The sequence below is a fragment of the Pongo abelii genome, chromosome 5 (genome assembly GCF_028885655.2).
Source record: "Pongo abelii isolate AG06213 chromosome 5, NHGRI_mPonAbe1-v2.0_pri, whole genome shotgun sequence".
NCBI lineage: Eukaryota > Metazoa > Chordata > Mammalia > Primates > Hominidae > Pongo > Pongo abelii.
This window is the reverse complement of record NC_071990.2, coordinates 156202473-156217946: the sequence shown is the minus strand read 5'-3', so window position 1 is coordinate 156217946 and position 15474 is coordinate 156202473. Positions and strand designations below refer to the sequence as shown.

Sequence of the window (15474 nt, the reverse complement as noted above, 5' to 3'; positions counted from 1 at the left end):
TAGAGGTCTTAGCGTGGCCTTCCTCTTTAGCTATGCTGTATTTATGTACCAAGTATAGATAATGTGTTGGCTCCGTGGGATGTTTTGCAAACTCTTGCTTGACTCGCAGAATTTTAGTGTTTTAGCTCTTCTGGTAAAGACTACTGCCAATGAATCTGAAGACGTGAAAACATCAAGTAAAATTCCATGGCAAAATCATTAATATTTGACCTTTCTTTATAATTGTGGGGACCGTATGGCCCAATAAACCATATGAATAACCGTTTATTCATGTTATTCCAATGTAATTCTTGATAGTCGCTTCTTTCATGCTCAAGAGTATTTTGATTTGGAGGTAAGCTATGTGGTCACCCTAATCATAATCAGAAATCACACAACAGGCAGTGACTGCTGAAACAAAAGGTGTGCATCAGGTTGGTTACCTTTTCCAGTGAACCAGTGTCAAGGTCCTTCTCCCTGCTGACTGCTGTAAAGATGGTTAATGCTGGATGTCGTTAAGTTTAAAGGTCGTTTTTTTTATTTTAAAGGACAACTACTCTATCAGGAATTTTGTCATTGCCTTTGCCAACTTGCGTGGTCTGCCAGTCACTTTCGCTAGATGAAAAAAAATCACTATATTTGATAGTTGTGTGTCTCTGTGTTGCCCAGTCCTCTAGGGGAGTTGAATGGGAGGTGGGTCTGATGTTTTGCTTTTTTAAAATGTTTCTTTTGCTTGGATGCTCCAGTTCATCAGATGCTAGGCTGCCTGCTAGCCATTTTTCCACATGTGCGTCCAGACAGACTGTGTAAGTAGCACATATCACACGAATTCAACAAATACTGAATGAATACAGTGGCTGGCACATAGGAAACATTCCTGGATATTTACTGAATGAATAAATACCAACCTTGCCTTTGGTCCCGTGCTGGGTGTTACAAGTTAGGTGGTAGGAAGAAAGGGAGGAGAGAAAACTCTATATGAGATCAAGTAGGTTCTGCCCTCAAGGGGTTAATAGTCTCCAAGAGGAAGGTGTAAATAAATAACCGTAATTGAAAGTAATAATCATTCAGTGCCAAAAAGAGTGGGAGGTAGAGGTTGCTGGGCGGGGCGGGGGTGGGGGGTTGGGGTGGGGTGTTGGGGGGTGAGGGGAGGGGTAGTGGAGATGGGTGGCAGGGGTGGGGGGGGGGGCGGTTAGGATGCAGGGAGAACTTGAAGGAGAGGCAGGCATTCAAATTAGATTTTCCCCCAGTTTAGAATTAACTCTGGCCCCAGCTGGAATCCATGAATGTGGAAGGGCCCTCCCCTGCCAGGCGCTGAAATTGTGCACGAGCTATTTTTTTTTTCTTGGCTAACAACGTTCCTCTCACTGTTAATGACTAATCCCAAGGAGCATTAGCTCACTTTGCAAATATGAAATTATAATATAGCAAAATATAACGCTAAAAGCCATCAATCTAATTTTAGTGGCAAAGTTGAAATTTCATAGCAATAGCATTAAAAAAGTAACATCGTTACGATTTCAGTCAACATATAAATGAAATAAAATTGTTCTGGCCTGGCGCGGTGGCTCAGGCCTGTAATCCCAGCACTTCGGGAGGCCGAGGCGGGCAGATCACCTGAGGTCAGGATTTCGAGGCCAGTCTGGCCAACATGGTGAAACCCTGTCTCTACTAAAAATACAAAAATTAGCCGGGCGTGGTGGCACGTGCCTGTAATCCCAGCTACTCGGGAGGCTGAGGCGGGAGAATCGCTGGAACCTGGGAGGCAGAGGCTGCAGTGAGCTGAGATCGCGCCACTGCACTCCAGCCTGGGCGACAAAGCGAGGCTCCATCTAAAAAAAAAAAATTGTTCTACTTTAAGAAACCTAAAATGACGGCTTAATGGCAGAGTAGTATTACGATATAAAGCATTTAAAATGAGCAGAACATGCAGATCTTACTTTTTTTCTTTTCTTTTCTTTTGTTTTTTAGTGTATTGTTGCTCACAGCGAGACAGTGTTCTGCTACCCACAGGGCCAGGGCCTCACACAAGCCAGGGTGTGCTCTCCAGGGTGCGCGCGCGATCTACAACCCGCCCGTTGAAAAGGAAAGCGGGGCCCGGGACGCTTCGGGTGTGAGCGGGACCCGCTTAGAGAGGGAAAGTAACCGGAGTCGGCCGCTTCGGGCGGACCCGCCCCCTCCCAAGAGTTTCCCTGGCCCCCTCGGCCCCGCCCTCTCTTTTATTCGGTTTGCAGCAACCGGAGCTGAAACTTTGCAACCCGAGCGCGCACGCTCTGCGCTGGGCCCTGCCAGGGCGGCACGGGAGGGCGGCGCAGGAGGTGGGACCTGCGCCGGGAAGGCTCCGGGACGCCAGCGCACGCGGAGCGGGGACCCCGGAGAGCCAGCAGGCGAGAAGACCGGCCGAGGGAGAGCCTATCGCGCCTCGGGAGACCCGAGGAAGTGGTCCCGGGCCGGGAGGCTCCTGTGCCGAGCTGAGGCCAGGGGTCTGGGGTCGCAGCCCGGCGTGCCTGCAGCTGCCGTCGCTTGGGAGCAGCAGCTGTGCCCGGGATCCCGGCGGCGGCGGGGGAAGGAGGAGCTGCAGCTGGACTGTGGCAGCTGGAGGGAGAGGGCCGGGCTCCCCTGGCGGAGTCGCGCTGGGACGACCCGCTGACCGCGGCCATGCAGCCTTGACGGAGTCGCTCGGGCGCAGGGGAGCAGCCGCGGGCGCGCCCTCCCGGGAAGGGGCACCGGAGCGCAGGCAGCAGCACTTTATTTCCGACTCTCCAGCCCAGCGAGAGGCGAAGCGGTTTACCATGGAACCCGTGACCAAGTGGAGCCCCAAACAAGTGGTGGACTGGACTAGAGGTGCGCGGGCCTTGGGGGGGTCCGGAGTCCTCCAGTCTCGGGGATGGGGCGGACGGAGAGCTGGGGAAGGGGGTACTTGGCCCTTCCTCCCGGCGAGAAGCGGTGAGGGCACAGCCCGGTGACAATGCAAACTTCTGCCGAGTGGCCTGTGCGCTCCTATCTCTTGTACCTGCCCCGAGCTCTTCCTTTCCGGGGTGCGGATTGTGGCAAGCCGAGGGGAGCCCTATCTTTAAATTAGGGAGTAGGGGTGGCCTTTTTGTGGCGGTTGAGGGCTGGGGATGCCGATCTCGGGACTCGGCAGTCGGGCCGGGGGGCGCTCTCCCCGGGGGCCCGAGTGCAGAGGCACAAGGCGCCTTTGTGTGGGTGACTCCCGCCGGACCTCGTCCATGCCTCCTGCCCAGAGCCGTCCGCAGGCGTGACAGGGCAGTCGGACAGGTAGAGGGAGACTCCGGCGGGTCGCCGAGCCTGTCTGTTTTTGTTGGAGAAGGCGAGAGGGCCGCGCAAAAGCCAACACCGTGGCATTTGCGCCAGAGAGAAACCTCGAGCCAGGAGTTCCCGGGAGGCAGTGACTTTTGCTCCGGGAGGCGCCAGTATCCCCGGTGGCGCTGCATTTTCAGGCCGCATGTAAGCACTGGGAAGAAGAAATCTAATTGTTTGGAACCACTGTGTTGATTCATACAATATTTGGGATGAGGAAGGCAGTGGGGCTGGGGCGGTGGGGGTGGGGGGAATGAGCAGAGGTAGAAGCTTGTCCTCCTAGCTGGCTCGCTTACTTTTCAGTGTCTCCCACGATTTCGAGGGAAAGGTACTAGAGTTTACTCAACTCTTTTCTGTACTCTCAAGAGAACAAAGTCCACCAAGAACAATCTGTATTTTCATGGTTTCCCCCCACCCCCAACGGCATCTCTGTTTTAAGTTACTATTTGTTTTTCTATCTGCTCTTCCAGGTGAGGAATGGTGTTCTTTCTCAGTAATAACTAGAATTGTATAGCGCTTTACAGTTTGCTAAGAGCTCTCTCTGTTATTGTCCTTTGTCATCACATTAAGCCTGTGAGGTAGGTAATACTGGTAAGACCAGGTCATCTTTCAAACCGTCCCACCCATGGCTGTAGCGTAATGAAAACTGATCACCGCTACATCTCATTTCTCACGCCTGTGACTTACACATAGACCACGTGGAATAGGATGTCCGAGGTGTGTGGGGTGTGTCAGTGGGTATGTCTGGCCATTTCCTGCTCCTCTGGGAGAACTCCTTGAGAACGGGTTTGTCAAGTGAGCAGAATTTCCTGGACTCCTATATCAAATGAAGCTAAAAACAACACATGCTTTTGCATTGGTGACTAGGTTTCCCTGGGTAAAGAGTAAGTGGCATTGCCAGTACTTGGTAGGAAGCATGAGCTTAAAAGCCATCCATGCCCACGCTAGCTTGAAATGAGGTGTGTTCCTCCGTTCAAGATGCTACCAAATTCCCTAGGCTGGCAACTTGCTGAAACTGAGTTGATATCTATTTTATCTGTATGTCCCTCATAGAGCCAACTTGAGACACTGCAAATTTCAGCTACTGTTGACTTCTAGAGCCGCTCTGTCCAACTTAGTAACCAGTACCACTTGTGGCTCTGCAGCCCTTGAAATGTGGCTGGTTAGAATTGCAATGTGCAATAAGTCTAAAATACACATGGCACTTGAAGACTTGGTATGAAAAAAAGAACATGAAATATCTTAATACTTTTTATTACATGTGGAAATGATAGTATTTTGATATGTTAGGTTAAATAAAATATATTACTAAAATAAACTTCACCTATTTTTACCTTCTTACATATGTCCCCTAGAAAATCTAAAATTACACAGGGCTCACATTTGTGGCTTCCATTATATTTCTATTGGACAGTTCTGCTGTAGCGGAAAGAAAGGGTTACATCTTATCACCCTGGCTTTTCTGAGCCTCTGCCAGCTTAGTTGATAATGTACAATCAGAAAAATGGTAACAGGCACACAGGAAGATTATGGAGTGAGATCTTCACACCCTCAAGATTTGTGTCTGTTTTTTTTTTTTTTTTTTTGTCCCTCTTGGGATTGGAAAAGAAGTGTAAAATCACATCCTGTTATGTTTGTTGAGTATTTAAAAGGGAAAGTAGATTAAAACGTGTTTTTGTTATCCAGTTGCCTTCACGTTGTGAGTTAACAGTTACTTTCATCTAGGAAAAGTTTTCTCCTGACCTGAAAGAAATCTATGGCTGGCTCAATACCTACGATACTTACTAGGTTACATACCTGTGGTTGGCACTTGGCTACGTTATACAAAATGCCTGTGCCCTTTTGGACCCTGAAATACAGCCTAGTAGAAAGACCTGAATACTTTCTGTGTTCAAATCTAAAAAAGATGGCTAAGATGATAAGAGGCTGCAATCTTCCAAGTTGCATGACCCATTACTTGAATATTTCTCATAATAATGTTGCTCAAGTATTGACTTTTTAATGAACTGTCGACTTACAAAAGCTTGTTTGCTTATAGGACTATTTTTAGTGCTCTTTGCTAATCTCTTTACCCAACCTTTATTTTATAAATACATGCTACTGATAAGCAGCTCTTCATGTAGACTTTGCTACTCTTGGTATTGCATGAATCTGGGTAGGGCGATTATGAGACCCACAGAAGGCCTTAGATTTAAAACTGTCTAAACCTGGCCACAGTCGACAGCTGGATCTCACCTCCTTGTTATTTGACAGATGTGTGCCTTAGGAAAGAAGTTGCTGTCTACAGAATGAATTAATTTGTCTGGCTTTTATTATTAATGTTTAGCTACACTGTCACCTACCATAATGTTAGTGGATCCTCAGTAATTATTAAGCAGTGTGTCAGGCACATGTCTAAGCATTGTACAACTATCAGCTCATTTAATAGGCACAACCACCTTTGAGGTAGGAACAGTTATTTCCATTTTGCAGTTGAGGAAACTGAGTCACACAGAGCTTGACCGATGTCACCCAGCAGAGCAGGTGGTTTGGCTTCACTCCACTTTATTTTCTCAGGAGTTTCTTCCCAAAGCCACACCTAGACCACACTGAGAATCTTTACATTTGTGAATAGAACTTCAGGATTCAGTCTGAATAGCATATGGTAGCGGAGGAGACTCATCCAGTATATGTCTGTGTTATTCTCTATCTTTAGTTCATATCAGAAAGTTATTTGTAAGTCAAATTAATTCCTAGTTCATGGCGCCTTGCCAGTCAATTCAGTAAAGGCCTTTGCAAAGCAAATGATCTTTTACAACATGTAGGGTTAGCCGCACATAACAGAAAACCCAGTGGGTTAACCAAATCAGGGGGTTCCACGGCGCTGCCATCTTGTTCAGCCATTCGTAGCACATGGCGTAGGGTATGGCCTGGCACATGGTGTTCATTTTCATACTTAATGCTTCAGTGCAAGGTGGCGGCTCCTGCATGATTGTCTTCCTATTCCAGGCAGAAGGGAGACTCATGGAAGACAGAAGACAGGTAGCAGCCAAGTCTTCCCCTTTAAAGAGTTCTTTGAAAAACTGTCAGGTGACCTGGTTTACATCTCAGGTGCCAGAAATGTCACATGGCCACCTCATGCAGCAGGGAACGCTGGTTGCTGTAATTTCTTTCTTTTTCCTTCTTTTGTTTCTTCTTTCTCTTCCCTCCCTCCCTCCCTCCCTCCCTCCCTCCCTCCCTTCCTTCCTTCCTTCCTCCCCTTTCCTCCTCTTTCCACTCTTTTCTTTTCTTTTCCTTTTCATTTATTCTTCCTTTTTTTGCTTTTTCCCTTCCTTCCTTTTTTTTAAGTTTGGTACATTGTGGCCCTGAAAAAAACTTGGAGTTTGGTCAGAAAGGAAAAAGGGGAGAATAGAAATTGGTAGGCAGGCAACAGGGATTTACATGCACTGATGTTCATAGCTCAGTTCTCAGAGTAGACGTGTGCCACATTCCTCACTTATATCCAGCCCTGTTTTAAAAATAGCATTATATCTTCATTCCTGTTCGATCTTCTTAGGTCAAAATCTGAACTTATATGAGGTCCTTTTCTCTAAGCTTGATTTAAATATGAGAAATTTCATTGTCAAATGCAGCTACCACAAGTCGTTTTTCTGCTTTAAGGCCACTGGGGAGTGCCTTCGACGAGGAAGAAGTGGGACTGGTTGTCCCAGCAGAACTGTCCTAGCCTTGGCTGTTGATCAGCCTAGAGTGGGTAGGCTCTCAATAATTGTATAGTTGGCCGGGTGCGGTGGCTCACGCCTGTAATCCCAGCACTTTGGGAGGCCGAGGTGGGCGGATCACAAGGTCAGGAGATTGAGACCATCCTAACTAACATGGTGAAACCCCGTCTCTACTAAAAAATACAAAAAAAATTAGCCGGGCGTGGTGGTGGGCACCTGTAGTCCCAGCTACTCAGGAGGCTGAGGCAGGAGAATGGCATGAACCCGGGAGGCGGAGGTTGCAGTGAGCCGAGATCGTGCCACTGCACTCCAGCCTAGGCAACAGAGTGAGACTCTGTCTCAAAAAAATAATAATAATAATAATAAAAAAATTGTGTGGTTGAGTCAGCACATCTCTAAAACCCAGCACATCTCTAAAACCCAGAAGAGAGGTCTCTCTGGCCAGCTTCTGGTGCTGCTAGTGTTGGTAGCAGTCCCCATCACCAACCAAGAGAAAAGGGGGCTTTCTTGCTCAAGGTCTAAGCCACGGGCCCTGCTCTTTCCCTGTCATGTCTGTTTGTTTATGACGCATAGCAGTCTTAAGGTGCTTCACTATTTGGTCGTGGAAAGGCTGGAATTTCCAAGTTAACTATAGAGATCTAATACATCACAGGTCAACTGCAGTGTACTACCTTGCACTGTTAGGCCCTTCCTGCCACCGTCCAGACAGAGGCAGTTCTTTCTGTTACCTTGATTCCAGTTTAGGTTATACCTTTTCTTTTAGCCTCTGTGGTCCCTGGGAAAGGGAGGCCTTTTTCTTTTAGCAGCCGTAGGTCTACCATTTGGCCATAGTTCAGAAAAGCTCTTCATTCCCCCCTCTCCTTGGTTCCATTCTCTCTCCTGCACTCCAGTGATAAAATTCTCATAATAACAGAAAAACATTGATTGATGCATTTATTATCTTGGCAGACGCTGTTCTAAGTTCTTTATTTAGGCTCTCTCATTATAAAAATTCTTTACTTATTATTTTTTAATACAGAGATGGAGTCTCATTCTGTTTCCCAGGCTGATCTTGTCCTGAGCTCAAGTGATCCTCCCACCTCGGCCTCCCAGAGTGCTGGGATTACAAATGTGAGACATTGCGCCTCTCCAGCCTCTTTCATTTCATCCTTAGAAAACCCAGTGAGGTGTATGAATAATTTCCAGCCCATATTAAAGAAACTGAAGCAGAGAGAGAGAATTTGCTCAGGGTCTCCTAATTAATAGTGGTGGTCTCTTTGGGGCTCTCCTGTACTCCATCACTTTGTCACTTTGATTACTTGTATCAGGGGGTGGAGCTGAGTGGTTCAGAGCATGGGCTCTGGAGCTGGACTCAGTTTGTATCCCAGTTCTGCCTTTGACTGTGTGATCTTATGTAAGCTCTCCATAAATTTGTACTCCTTGTTTTTATTGCTTTCTCTTTTCCTTTTTCCTATAGCTCCAGGACACAAACTGTTCTCTCTGAGCAGTCAAGTCTTTCATAAGGTGTATTCTTATCATCCAGGGGCACCTGTCAGTGTCAAAGAGATTTCTCTGCTGTTTACCAGCTGGTCAGAGGATCCGGGGCAGAACTTGCAGATGATCAGGAAGGTTCTTGATTAGCGGAGTGATAAATGCCTCTTGCAAATATCATGAACTTTCCTTGGGTAAATTAGTTTGAGCCATATTTCCTCACTTTTAAAAAACAGTACCTGGGCTTGCAGTGAGCATGGCATAGGATGGCTTTTGCTGTCAACTGTTGGCCCCTGTCTGGCACCTGGTCTGTGACCAGCAACTTCAGCATCACCTGGGAGCTTGTTAGAGATGCAGAAGCTTGGGCCTGCTGAATCAGAATCTGCATTTTAATAAGATCCCCTGGTGATTCATGCACCCATCACAATTAGAGAAGCACTGTTCTAGCACATAGCTGTAAATGTGTTTTCAAACTTTGCTGGAGTCCTGCTATTGTAGTATTGGGCTATCTGGTCTGGTATGTACTCCAGCTGTTTCATTTACATTCTGGAATGATGATACTTAATTTGAGAAGGCTTGACTTTGCCACTAATTGAAGTAAAAAACCAGTCTTACGGTGTGTGCTTATATTTATAAGCACCACCTAGCAACAGCATCAGGCAATTCTTAGCAAAATAAATGAGACATTTCCCTTGAGATTTCTTCCTTATTCCTTGAAGAGTTCTTAAAACAGCCTTTTTGTTTTTTTGTTTTTTTAAATAAGAGGCAGGGTCTTTCTCTGTTGCCCAGGCTAGAAAGCAGTGGCACGATCATAGCTCATTTTAGCCTCAAACTCTAGGGCTTGAGGCTTGAGTGGTCGTCCTATGTCATCCTCCCAAGTAGCTGGGACCACAAGCACATGCCACCACACCTGGCTAATTAAAAAAAAAATCTTGGTAGAGATGGGTCTTGTGGTATTGCCCAGGCTGGTCTGGACCTCCTGGTCTGCAGTGATCCTCCCGGCTCGGTCTCCCAAAGTGTTGGAATTACAGATGGGAGCCACCATGCTCAGACCATCCCCTGGCCCCCTTTTAAAAAAAATCTTTAACACAAGTAGTAAGAAGGGAGTTGTGGGGTGGTCAGTTGTCACTGTGGTTGAAGTTTGTTCTCAGGATCCTCAGTAGGACCTAGGAGGATGAGATGGGCTTTTGGCTAGTCACACCATCCTATAGTTGGTGACCACACGGGGTTTACCACACTTAACTGACTTTTGGTGAAGATTTTATTGTTGATGGGAAATGACACCAAATGTCATTTCAGGAATAAATAACCATGGCAGTTCTAAAAACTTGGCACAAATATATTAGTTGCGCTGAGACTGGGGTATCTCCATCCTTTATCCATGGAGACTGACAAGTGACAACTCTTGCTCCGGCTCCTTTGTGCATTCCCCTTATTGTGAGGAACCGAGAGGGGCCCTCCCGTCTGTGTCCCCATGCCTGTGTCACTGCCTCTCTTTTCACTCAGCGTGTTGTCTTCCAGCTCCCAGACCTGAGCGTTCTTGCCTTGCTTTCTCTCTTTCCTCTCATTTATGCTATTTCTGGCATGTCATCACTGGCTTACCCATTATGTAGGCTTTAAGTGAAAAAATCAGATGTTATTTTCATGAGCTCTGCAGGGCACTTCTGCATTTGTTCTCATTTGACTCTTCTGAAGCCTGGAGATGCACAGGAAGGCAGTTTCCACTGCAGATGAGCAGCATGGAGGAGGCTTTTGGAAGTGAAATCAGTTGTCCAAGATCCAGAGGTGAGGAGCTGGGACCAGGCTTCACAGGCTTCTCTTCTGTGGTCCTGTCCCGTCCCTGGTTCCTTCTCCATCCAGGTGGTGCCTTCTACTTCCTTCTTAACCAACAAGTGTGGGAGGCCGGGTGTGGTGGCTCACGCCTGTAATCCCAGCAATTTGGGAGGCCGAGGTGGGTGGATCACCTGAGGTCAGGAGTTTGAGACCAGCCTGGCCAACATGGTGAAACCTCATCTCTACTAAAAAAAAAAAAAAAAAAAAAAATTAGCCGGGCATGGTGTTGGGCACCTGTAATCCCAGCTACTCAGGAGACTGAGGCAGGAGAATCTCTTGAACCCGGGAGGCAGAGGTTGCAGTGAGCTGAGATCGTGCCACTGCACTCCAACCTGGGCGACAAGAGCAAAACTCCATCTCAAAAAAAATAAATAAATAAATAATAAGAAGAAATATAGGGAAAGCCCTTTGCATAAGGTATGGCATCTGTGTGGAATTAAAAGCGGAAATACAGGGAAAGCCCCTTGCATAACATATGGCGTATGTGTTCACCCACTTATTATTCATGATCAGTAATAACTCAAGTTAACTGGTGGTGTAATTGGGGTATTTTTATTTAAATGTTTAATATTGTTGTGGCTGATGGTCACCCTTCATGTGCTTATTAATAATTTATGACAATTCCATTCACCCTTTTGTCGTTATACAGGAGGTAAGTTAAATCAAGTCCATCTTCCGTCTTCTCATTGTTTCCTTGGACGCTTTCGCCCTGTTCTTAGGGGAACCTTCTCAGTTTTAGGTATTGTTCTAAGTGCTGGGAATCCATAGTCCCTGCTTTAGTGTGGTAGATGTGTGGGTGACAAACGCCACCACCAACCACAAAACAGATGAATAAGAAAATTTCTAATGATAAGCATAAATCAGAAAATAAAGCAGAGAGGTGAAGGAGAGGGACTGGGTGGGGGACTCCTTTGGATGAAGTCATCAGAGAAGCCTTTCAGAGGTGACATTTAGGCATGAATGGTAGGAAGGAACCAGCCATCAGAAAATTAGGGAGAAGGGCATTGTAGGAGAGGGAATAACTCATGCAAAGGCCCTGAGGTGCGAACGGGCTTGGAGAGTTTGAGAAAAGGAAGCTGTGCTGCGGTCTTGAGAGCGAGGGTGGGGGTGGTGGGTGAAAAGCGGGTGAGAGAGACACACACAGAGGCCAGATCATGTAGGGTCTTCCAAGTCGTGGTCAGGGAGGTGCAATTTTTTATTTTTATTTTTTAATAGTTATGGTGGAAAGCAGAGAGTGACAGTATTTGATCTGTGTGTTGAAAGATCAGTCAGGGTTTTTGAGCAGAAATGAATTCAGGAAATCCAGCTGGAAGGCACTGCAGTATTCTGGAGGCGATGGTGTCTTGGATTCAGGTGTTGGTGGTTCCAGCCTTTGTGAAGCCAAGTTCTAGTTACAGTTGGGTCATTGACAGCTTCCAATCTCAGTAATGTAAACATTATATTTGAAGTTGGGATGTCTGCTCATTCTTTCCCCTCCTGCCAGGGCTAAGGTAGATGCTCTCCTCTCCCCCGGGTCCTCTCTGGCCGTGTATGATGGTCATTTAGAATAGAGAGCGCTCTCTGTCTTTTTGCCTTGTTCACATCATTGTTATTTTCTGGCACTTTTTGCTGGGGCTACAGTTTCTGAAGCTGTTTATTCATCTATGAATAGGGTTTTTGTGAAATTGGACTTAGCCTACTTTGTTTTCTTTGACATCAAATGGCTGATTGAACATTTTTAAACCTGGGATCAGAAGGGCAAATGCGGCTGTGTTTATTAAAGCAAAGAAGTTCCTTAGAATGCGAATCAATAAGATGTAGAAATTAGAAAGCTTTCTATGTGAAAACTTTTAAAGTATTTGAGTAAAGAAACTGGTATATCTGACTTAAAATATTTTGCTCTACTCAAAGACTATCCTAATTTTTGCTTTAGAAACTATAGCTCCCATACTTTTGGTGGAATAGATGGTATTTTGAGAAATTTTCAACGAGAGCTGGGCATAGTTTTAAACACATAATATATCACTTCTCCATAGAGGGGAAGGAGTGGGAGAGGGAACTTAAGGAGAGAGGCTGATAATAGAATAACCTGGAAGCCTTAACCCCTTGCTCACACCCAGCTGTGAGTCCCCCAAAAGGAGACAGTCTGTCAGCTCCATCAGAGGAAAACCCCTACGTGCTTTCTATCAGAAAAGGCGGCGATTATGATAATCTGAATCATGCTTTCCTGAGGATAACCTTTTAGTGAAAGGAAGCATTCTATTTCCTATTTTCAGAGATTTGCGGAGAGGGGAAATTCAGTGCTTTGGGTTTGGGAGTGGATGTGTGTGTGCGTGTCTGTGTGTGTTTCTAATTTTACTTACATATGCATTAATTGAACAATTTTGCATGTTCTCGCAGTAATTTTATATTACATTGTCTTCAGGAGAATCAAGTCAAAGTACTAGTTGGAATATGATCTTTGAAATAGAGGAAAACTAGCTTAATATGTAGGGTGGATCAGACTTCATGTAACACCTGTTAAAGTTGTCAGCACCATCTTAACAGAGATTCCAACTGGAGTCTTAAACTAACCATGAGCAGATGACACAACTGTGGGTGGCATTTAGGAAACGACTCTGTACACTAAAGCCTTAAATTGTTACTAATAAGTATTTAAAAAAACATAAATACTCTTTGCTAGTAAGATGCCTGGAGACACACGGTTTGAAGTGGTTTGATTCTAAGCACCCCTAGGCCAACTTGAAGAATTTTACATAAAGCCGATTAAAGAAAAACCCTTCCTGGAGCTGGAGAAATTTTTCATTCTTACTTGGATCAAATCAGAGATGGACAGGCCGGGCATAGTGGCTCACGCCTATAATCCCAGCACTTTGGGAGGCTGAGGCAGGAGGATGGCTTGAGCCCAGGAGTTCGAGATCAACTTGGGCAACATAGTGAGACCCTGTGTCTACCAAAAGAACCCCCCACATAAAAAAAACCCAGCAGAGATTGGCACCATGGAATAGAGAAACTTAATGAGTGTTTAAACCAAGCTTTTCAAGAGACCCTTTCCCAGGCACATACATGCGGTGCGTCTCAACATCCTGTCACCATTGTTCTTGAACTCACTTCTTCAACACCAGCCTCACCTGGGAACATAGACATGTAAATTCCTGGGCCCCACCCCAGACCTGCGGAATCAGAAACTCTGGGGGTGGGATCCAGGAAGCTAACAGACTCCTCAGGGAATTCTGGTACAGGCTAAAACGGGAGAATCGGGTCTACACCACTCACGTGGACTCTATGGAAAGAGGTGACATAAGCCAGACTCTTCCTCATAATGCCTGTCCACAGTTTTTTGCTAATACATAATGACTCATTAAGAAAGACAGTGTTTCCAGTAAGGACAGTGGTGAGTGGATGAGTAATACACCTTGGCTTGTAAGCGTCCTTTCTGCGGAATAGGCAGGGAAGAGTTAAAGCTCGTATCCCCTTGGGCTCTTAGCCACCTGCTAAACCCCAGGCCCAGGGCATCCTTCCGTTGTGTCCCTGTGAGTGCTTAGCCCAGGAACACACAGGAGGGGCATGTTTCATGGGTCCAAAAGGACCTGTTTAGCTTTCATGTGGAATTTCCAGACCTGATTCGAATAGGGGAGCAGAATGTAACCCCCTCCCCTCCATTGTGAGAAGATAGTTGAGCTTCCTCACTTAGCACTCAGGTTTTGCCTTTGAACAAAGCATGGAGATGAGAAGTGAGGGAAAGAAAAATCAGAAAAGAGCACTACTGAGTCACAAACATGTTGCATTTCAAAGCGCAAAGCTCTTTTGTCTTAGTAGGTGAGCGTTGTGAGTGTTGAATCAGTGTAGATGGAATTTGAACCTGTACTTTTGGCAAAACCCATGAGAGTCCAGAATAAAAAAGACACTGCAGAAGTGAACACCAAAGACCAGGAATGGCCCTGAGACTTGTAACAGGAATCACACTGAGACTTGTAACAGGAATTGCAAACACGGCTGCCTACAGGGGCCAGGAGGCAATGTCAGAAGTTGCAGTGTGGGGGCATGTGACAGTAGGGAGTGGTGGAGACTGTGGCAAACCCAAAGCCATGTGTTGTCTGGTTTCTACTGATTGTGGATGTGAAGTTTCCAGAGCTTCTGATTTTTGTCATTTTTTTTGTTCTTGTCAAATGAAGCTGTAAATCTGGGTTTCTATGTGACATTTCCCAGTGTTCACAAAATTGTCTATAGCTTTTTTTTTTGACATAGACCAAACAAAACATATCTATGGACCAGTTTGCAATTTCCTCTGTGGACAGCCATGGTCAGGTGTTAGTTGTCCAGTGAGAAATGCACCTGTAAGATGCGAATAAAATTGGCTACATAGTAATTAATCAGCTATTCAGTAAACTTTTTAAATGTATGATTTGTTTTTCCTATTTACCTAATTCCGTTATTCCTAAAATTGCAACATGTAATTCCATGCAGGTAGTATTTAGCCAGAAACACTCATGCCCTGATGTACTCAGCAAACCACTGAATAGTTACTCTTCAGGGTAAAAACAGAAATTTGGCTTCTCTTGGTTGAATTTACCTCCCCATAGTGGCTATATAATGTTGGCCTCTGACGGGAGCTGTTTGTGTTTGCACAGAAAGTTTTCACGTATCACCTAAAATAGGGAGTGTGCCCCCGATCTCCGTGCTGGTTAGTGGGGTCCTGCGTAAATTAATAAGTTATCTGTTGACTCAAGGTTCTTTCCATCTTCAAGGTGCTCTGCATCGGGAAATGAAACAAACAAGAAACGCACTAGCTTCAGTTCTTAATCCAGAATAGCACTCACCCCAAAACACAATTTACAAAACTTCTTAAACACAGGAGAATATTGTAGCCTTTTAGTTTGCGTTGTAAGTATACAGGCTATATAGATACATAAGTGTATATATACACACATATACAGATAAACATACCATACATATTTATTGTGGATGACATTTTGATAAACCTTCATTAGATTTTTATTTCAACCATTAGCTCCCTTTCTAAAAGCCAAAACCAAAAAAGTACAAATTTCCTTTTTTGTACCAATTACTCTGCTTTATGCTAGGGACAGGCAGGTGAGTTAGGTGTAAATGAAATCCGTGTCCGGAAGCTGGCAATTTAGTAGGGAGGCAGCAGTGAGCAGCTGACATGTATAGCATTTCTCTCTCTCTCTCT

The 15474-nt window shown here is 45.5% G+C and overlaps 1 protein-coding gene across 5 annotated transcripts in view; it reads left to right on the top strand.

The window, feature by feature from the left end:
- Positions 1-2054: 2054 nt before the first annotated feature.
- CNKSR3 (CNKSR family member 3) overlaps positions 2055-15474 on the top strand; it is a 105322-nt gene continuing 91902 nt past the window's right edge. For 3 of the 5 annotated variants that reach the window (XM_054558347.2, XM_054558345.2, XM_054558344.2), the window contains exon 1: positions 2200-2823. In XM_054558347.2, coding sequence (XP_054414322.1) covers positions 2772-2823 — 52 coding nt within the window. In that variant the 5' untranslated portion in view covers positions 2200-2771. Of the gene's footprint in view, positions 2824-2867; positions 3018-15474 lie in introns of those variants that run through there. The other 2 variants (XM_009242392.4, XM_054558346.2) reach the window with 2 other exon arrangements.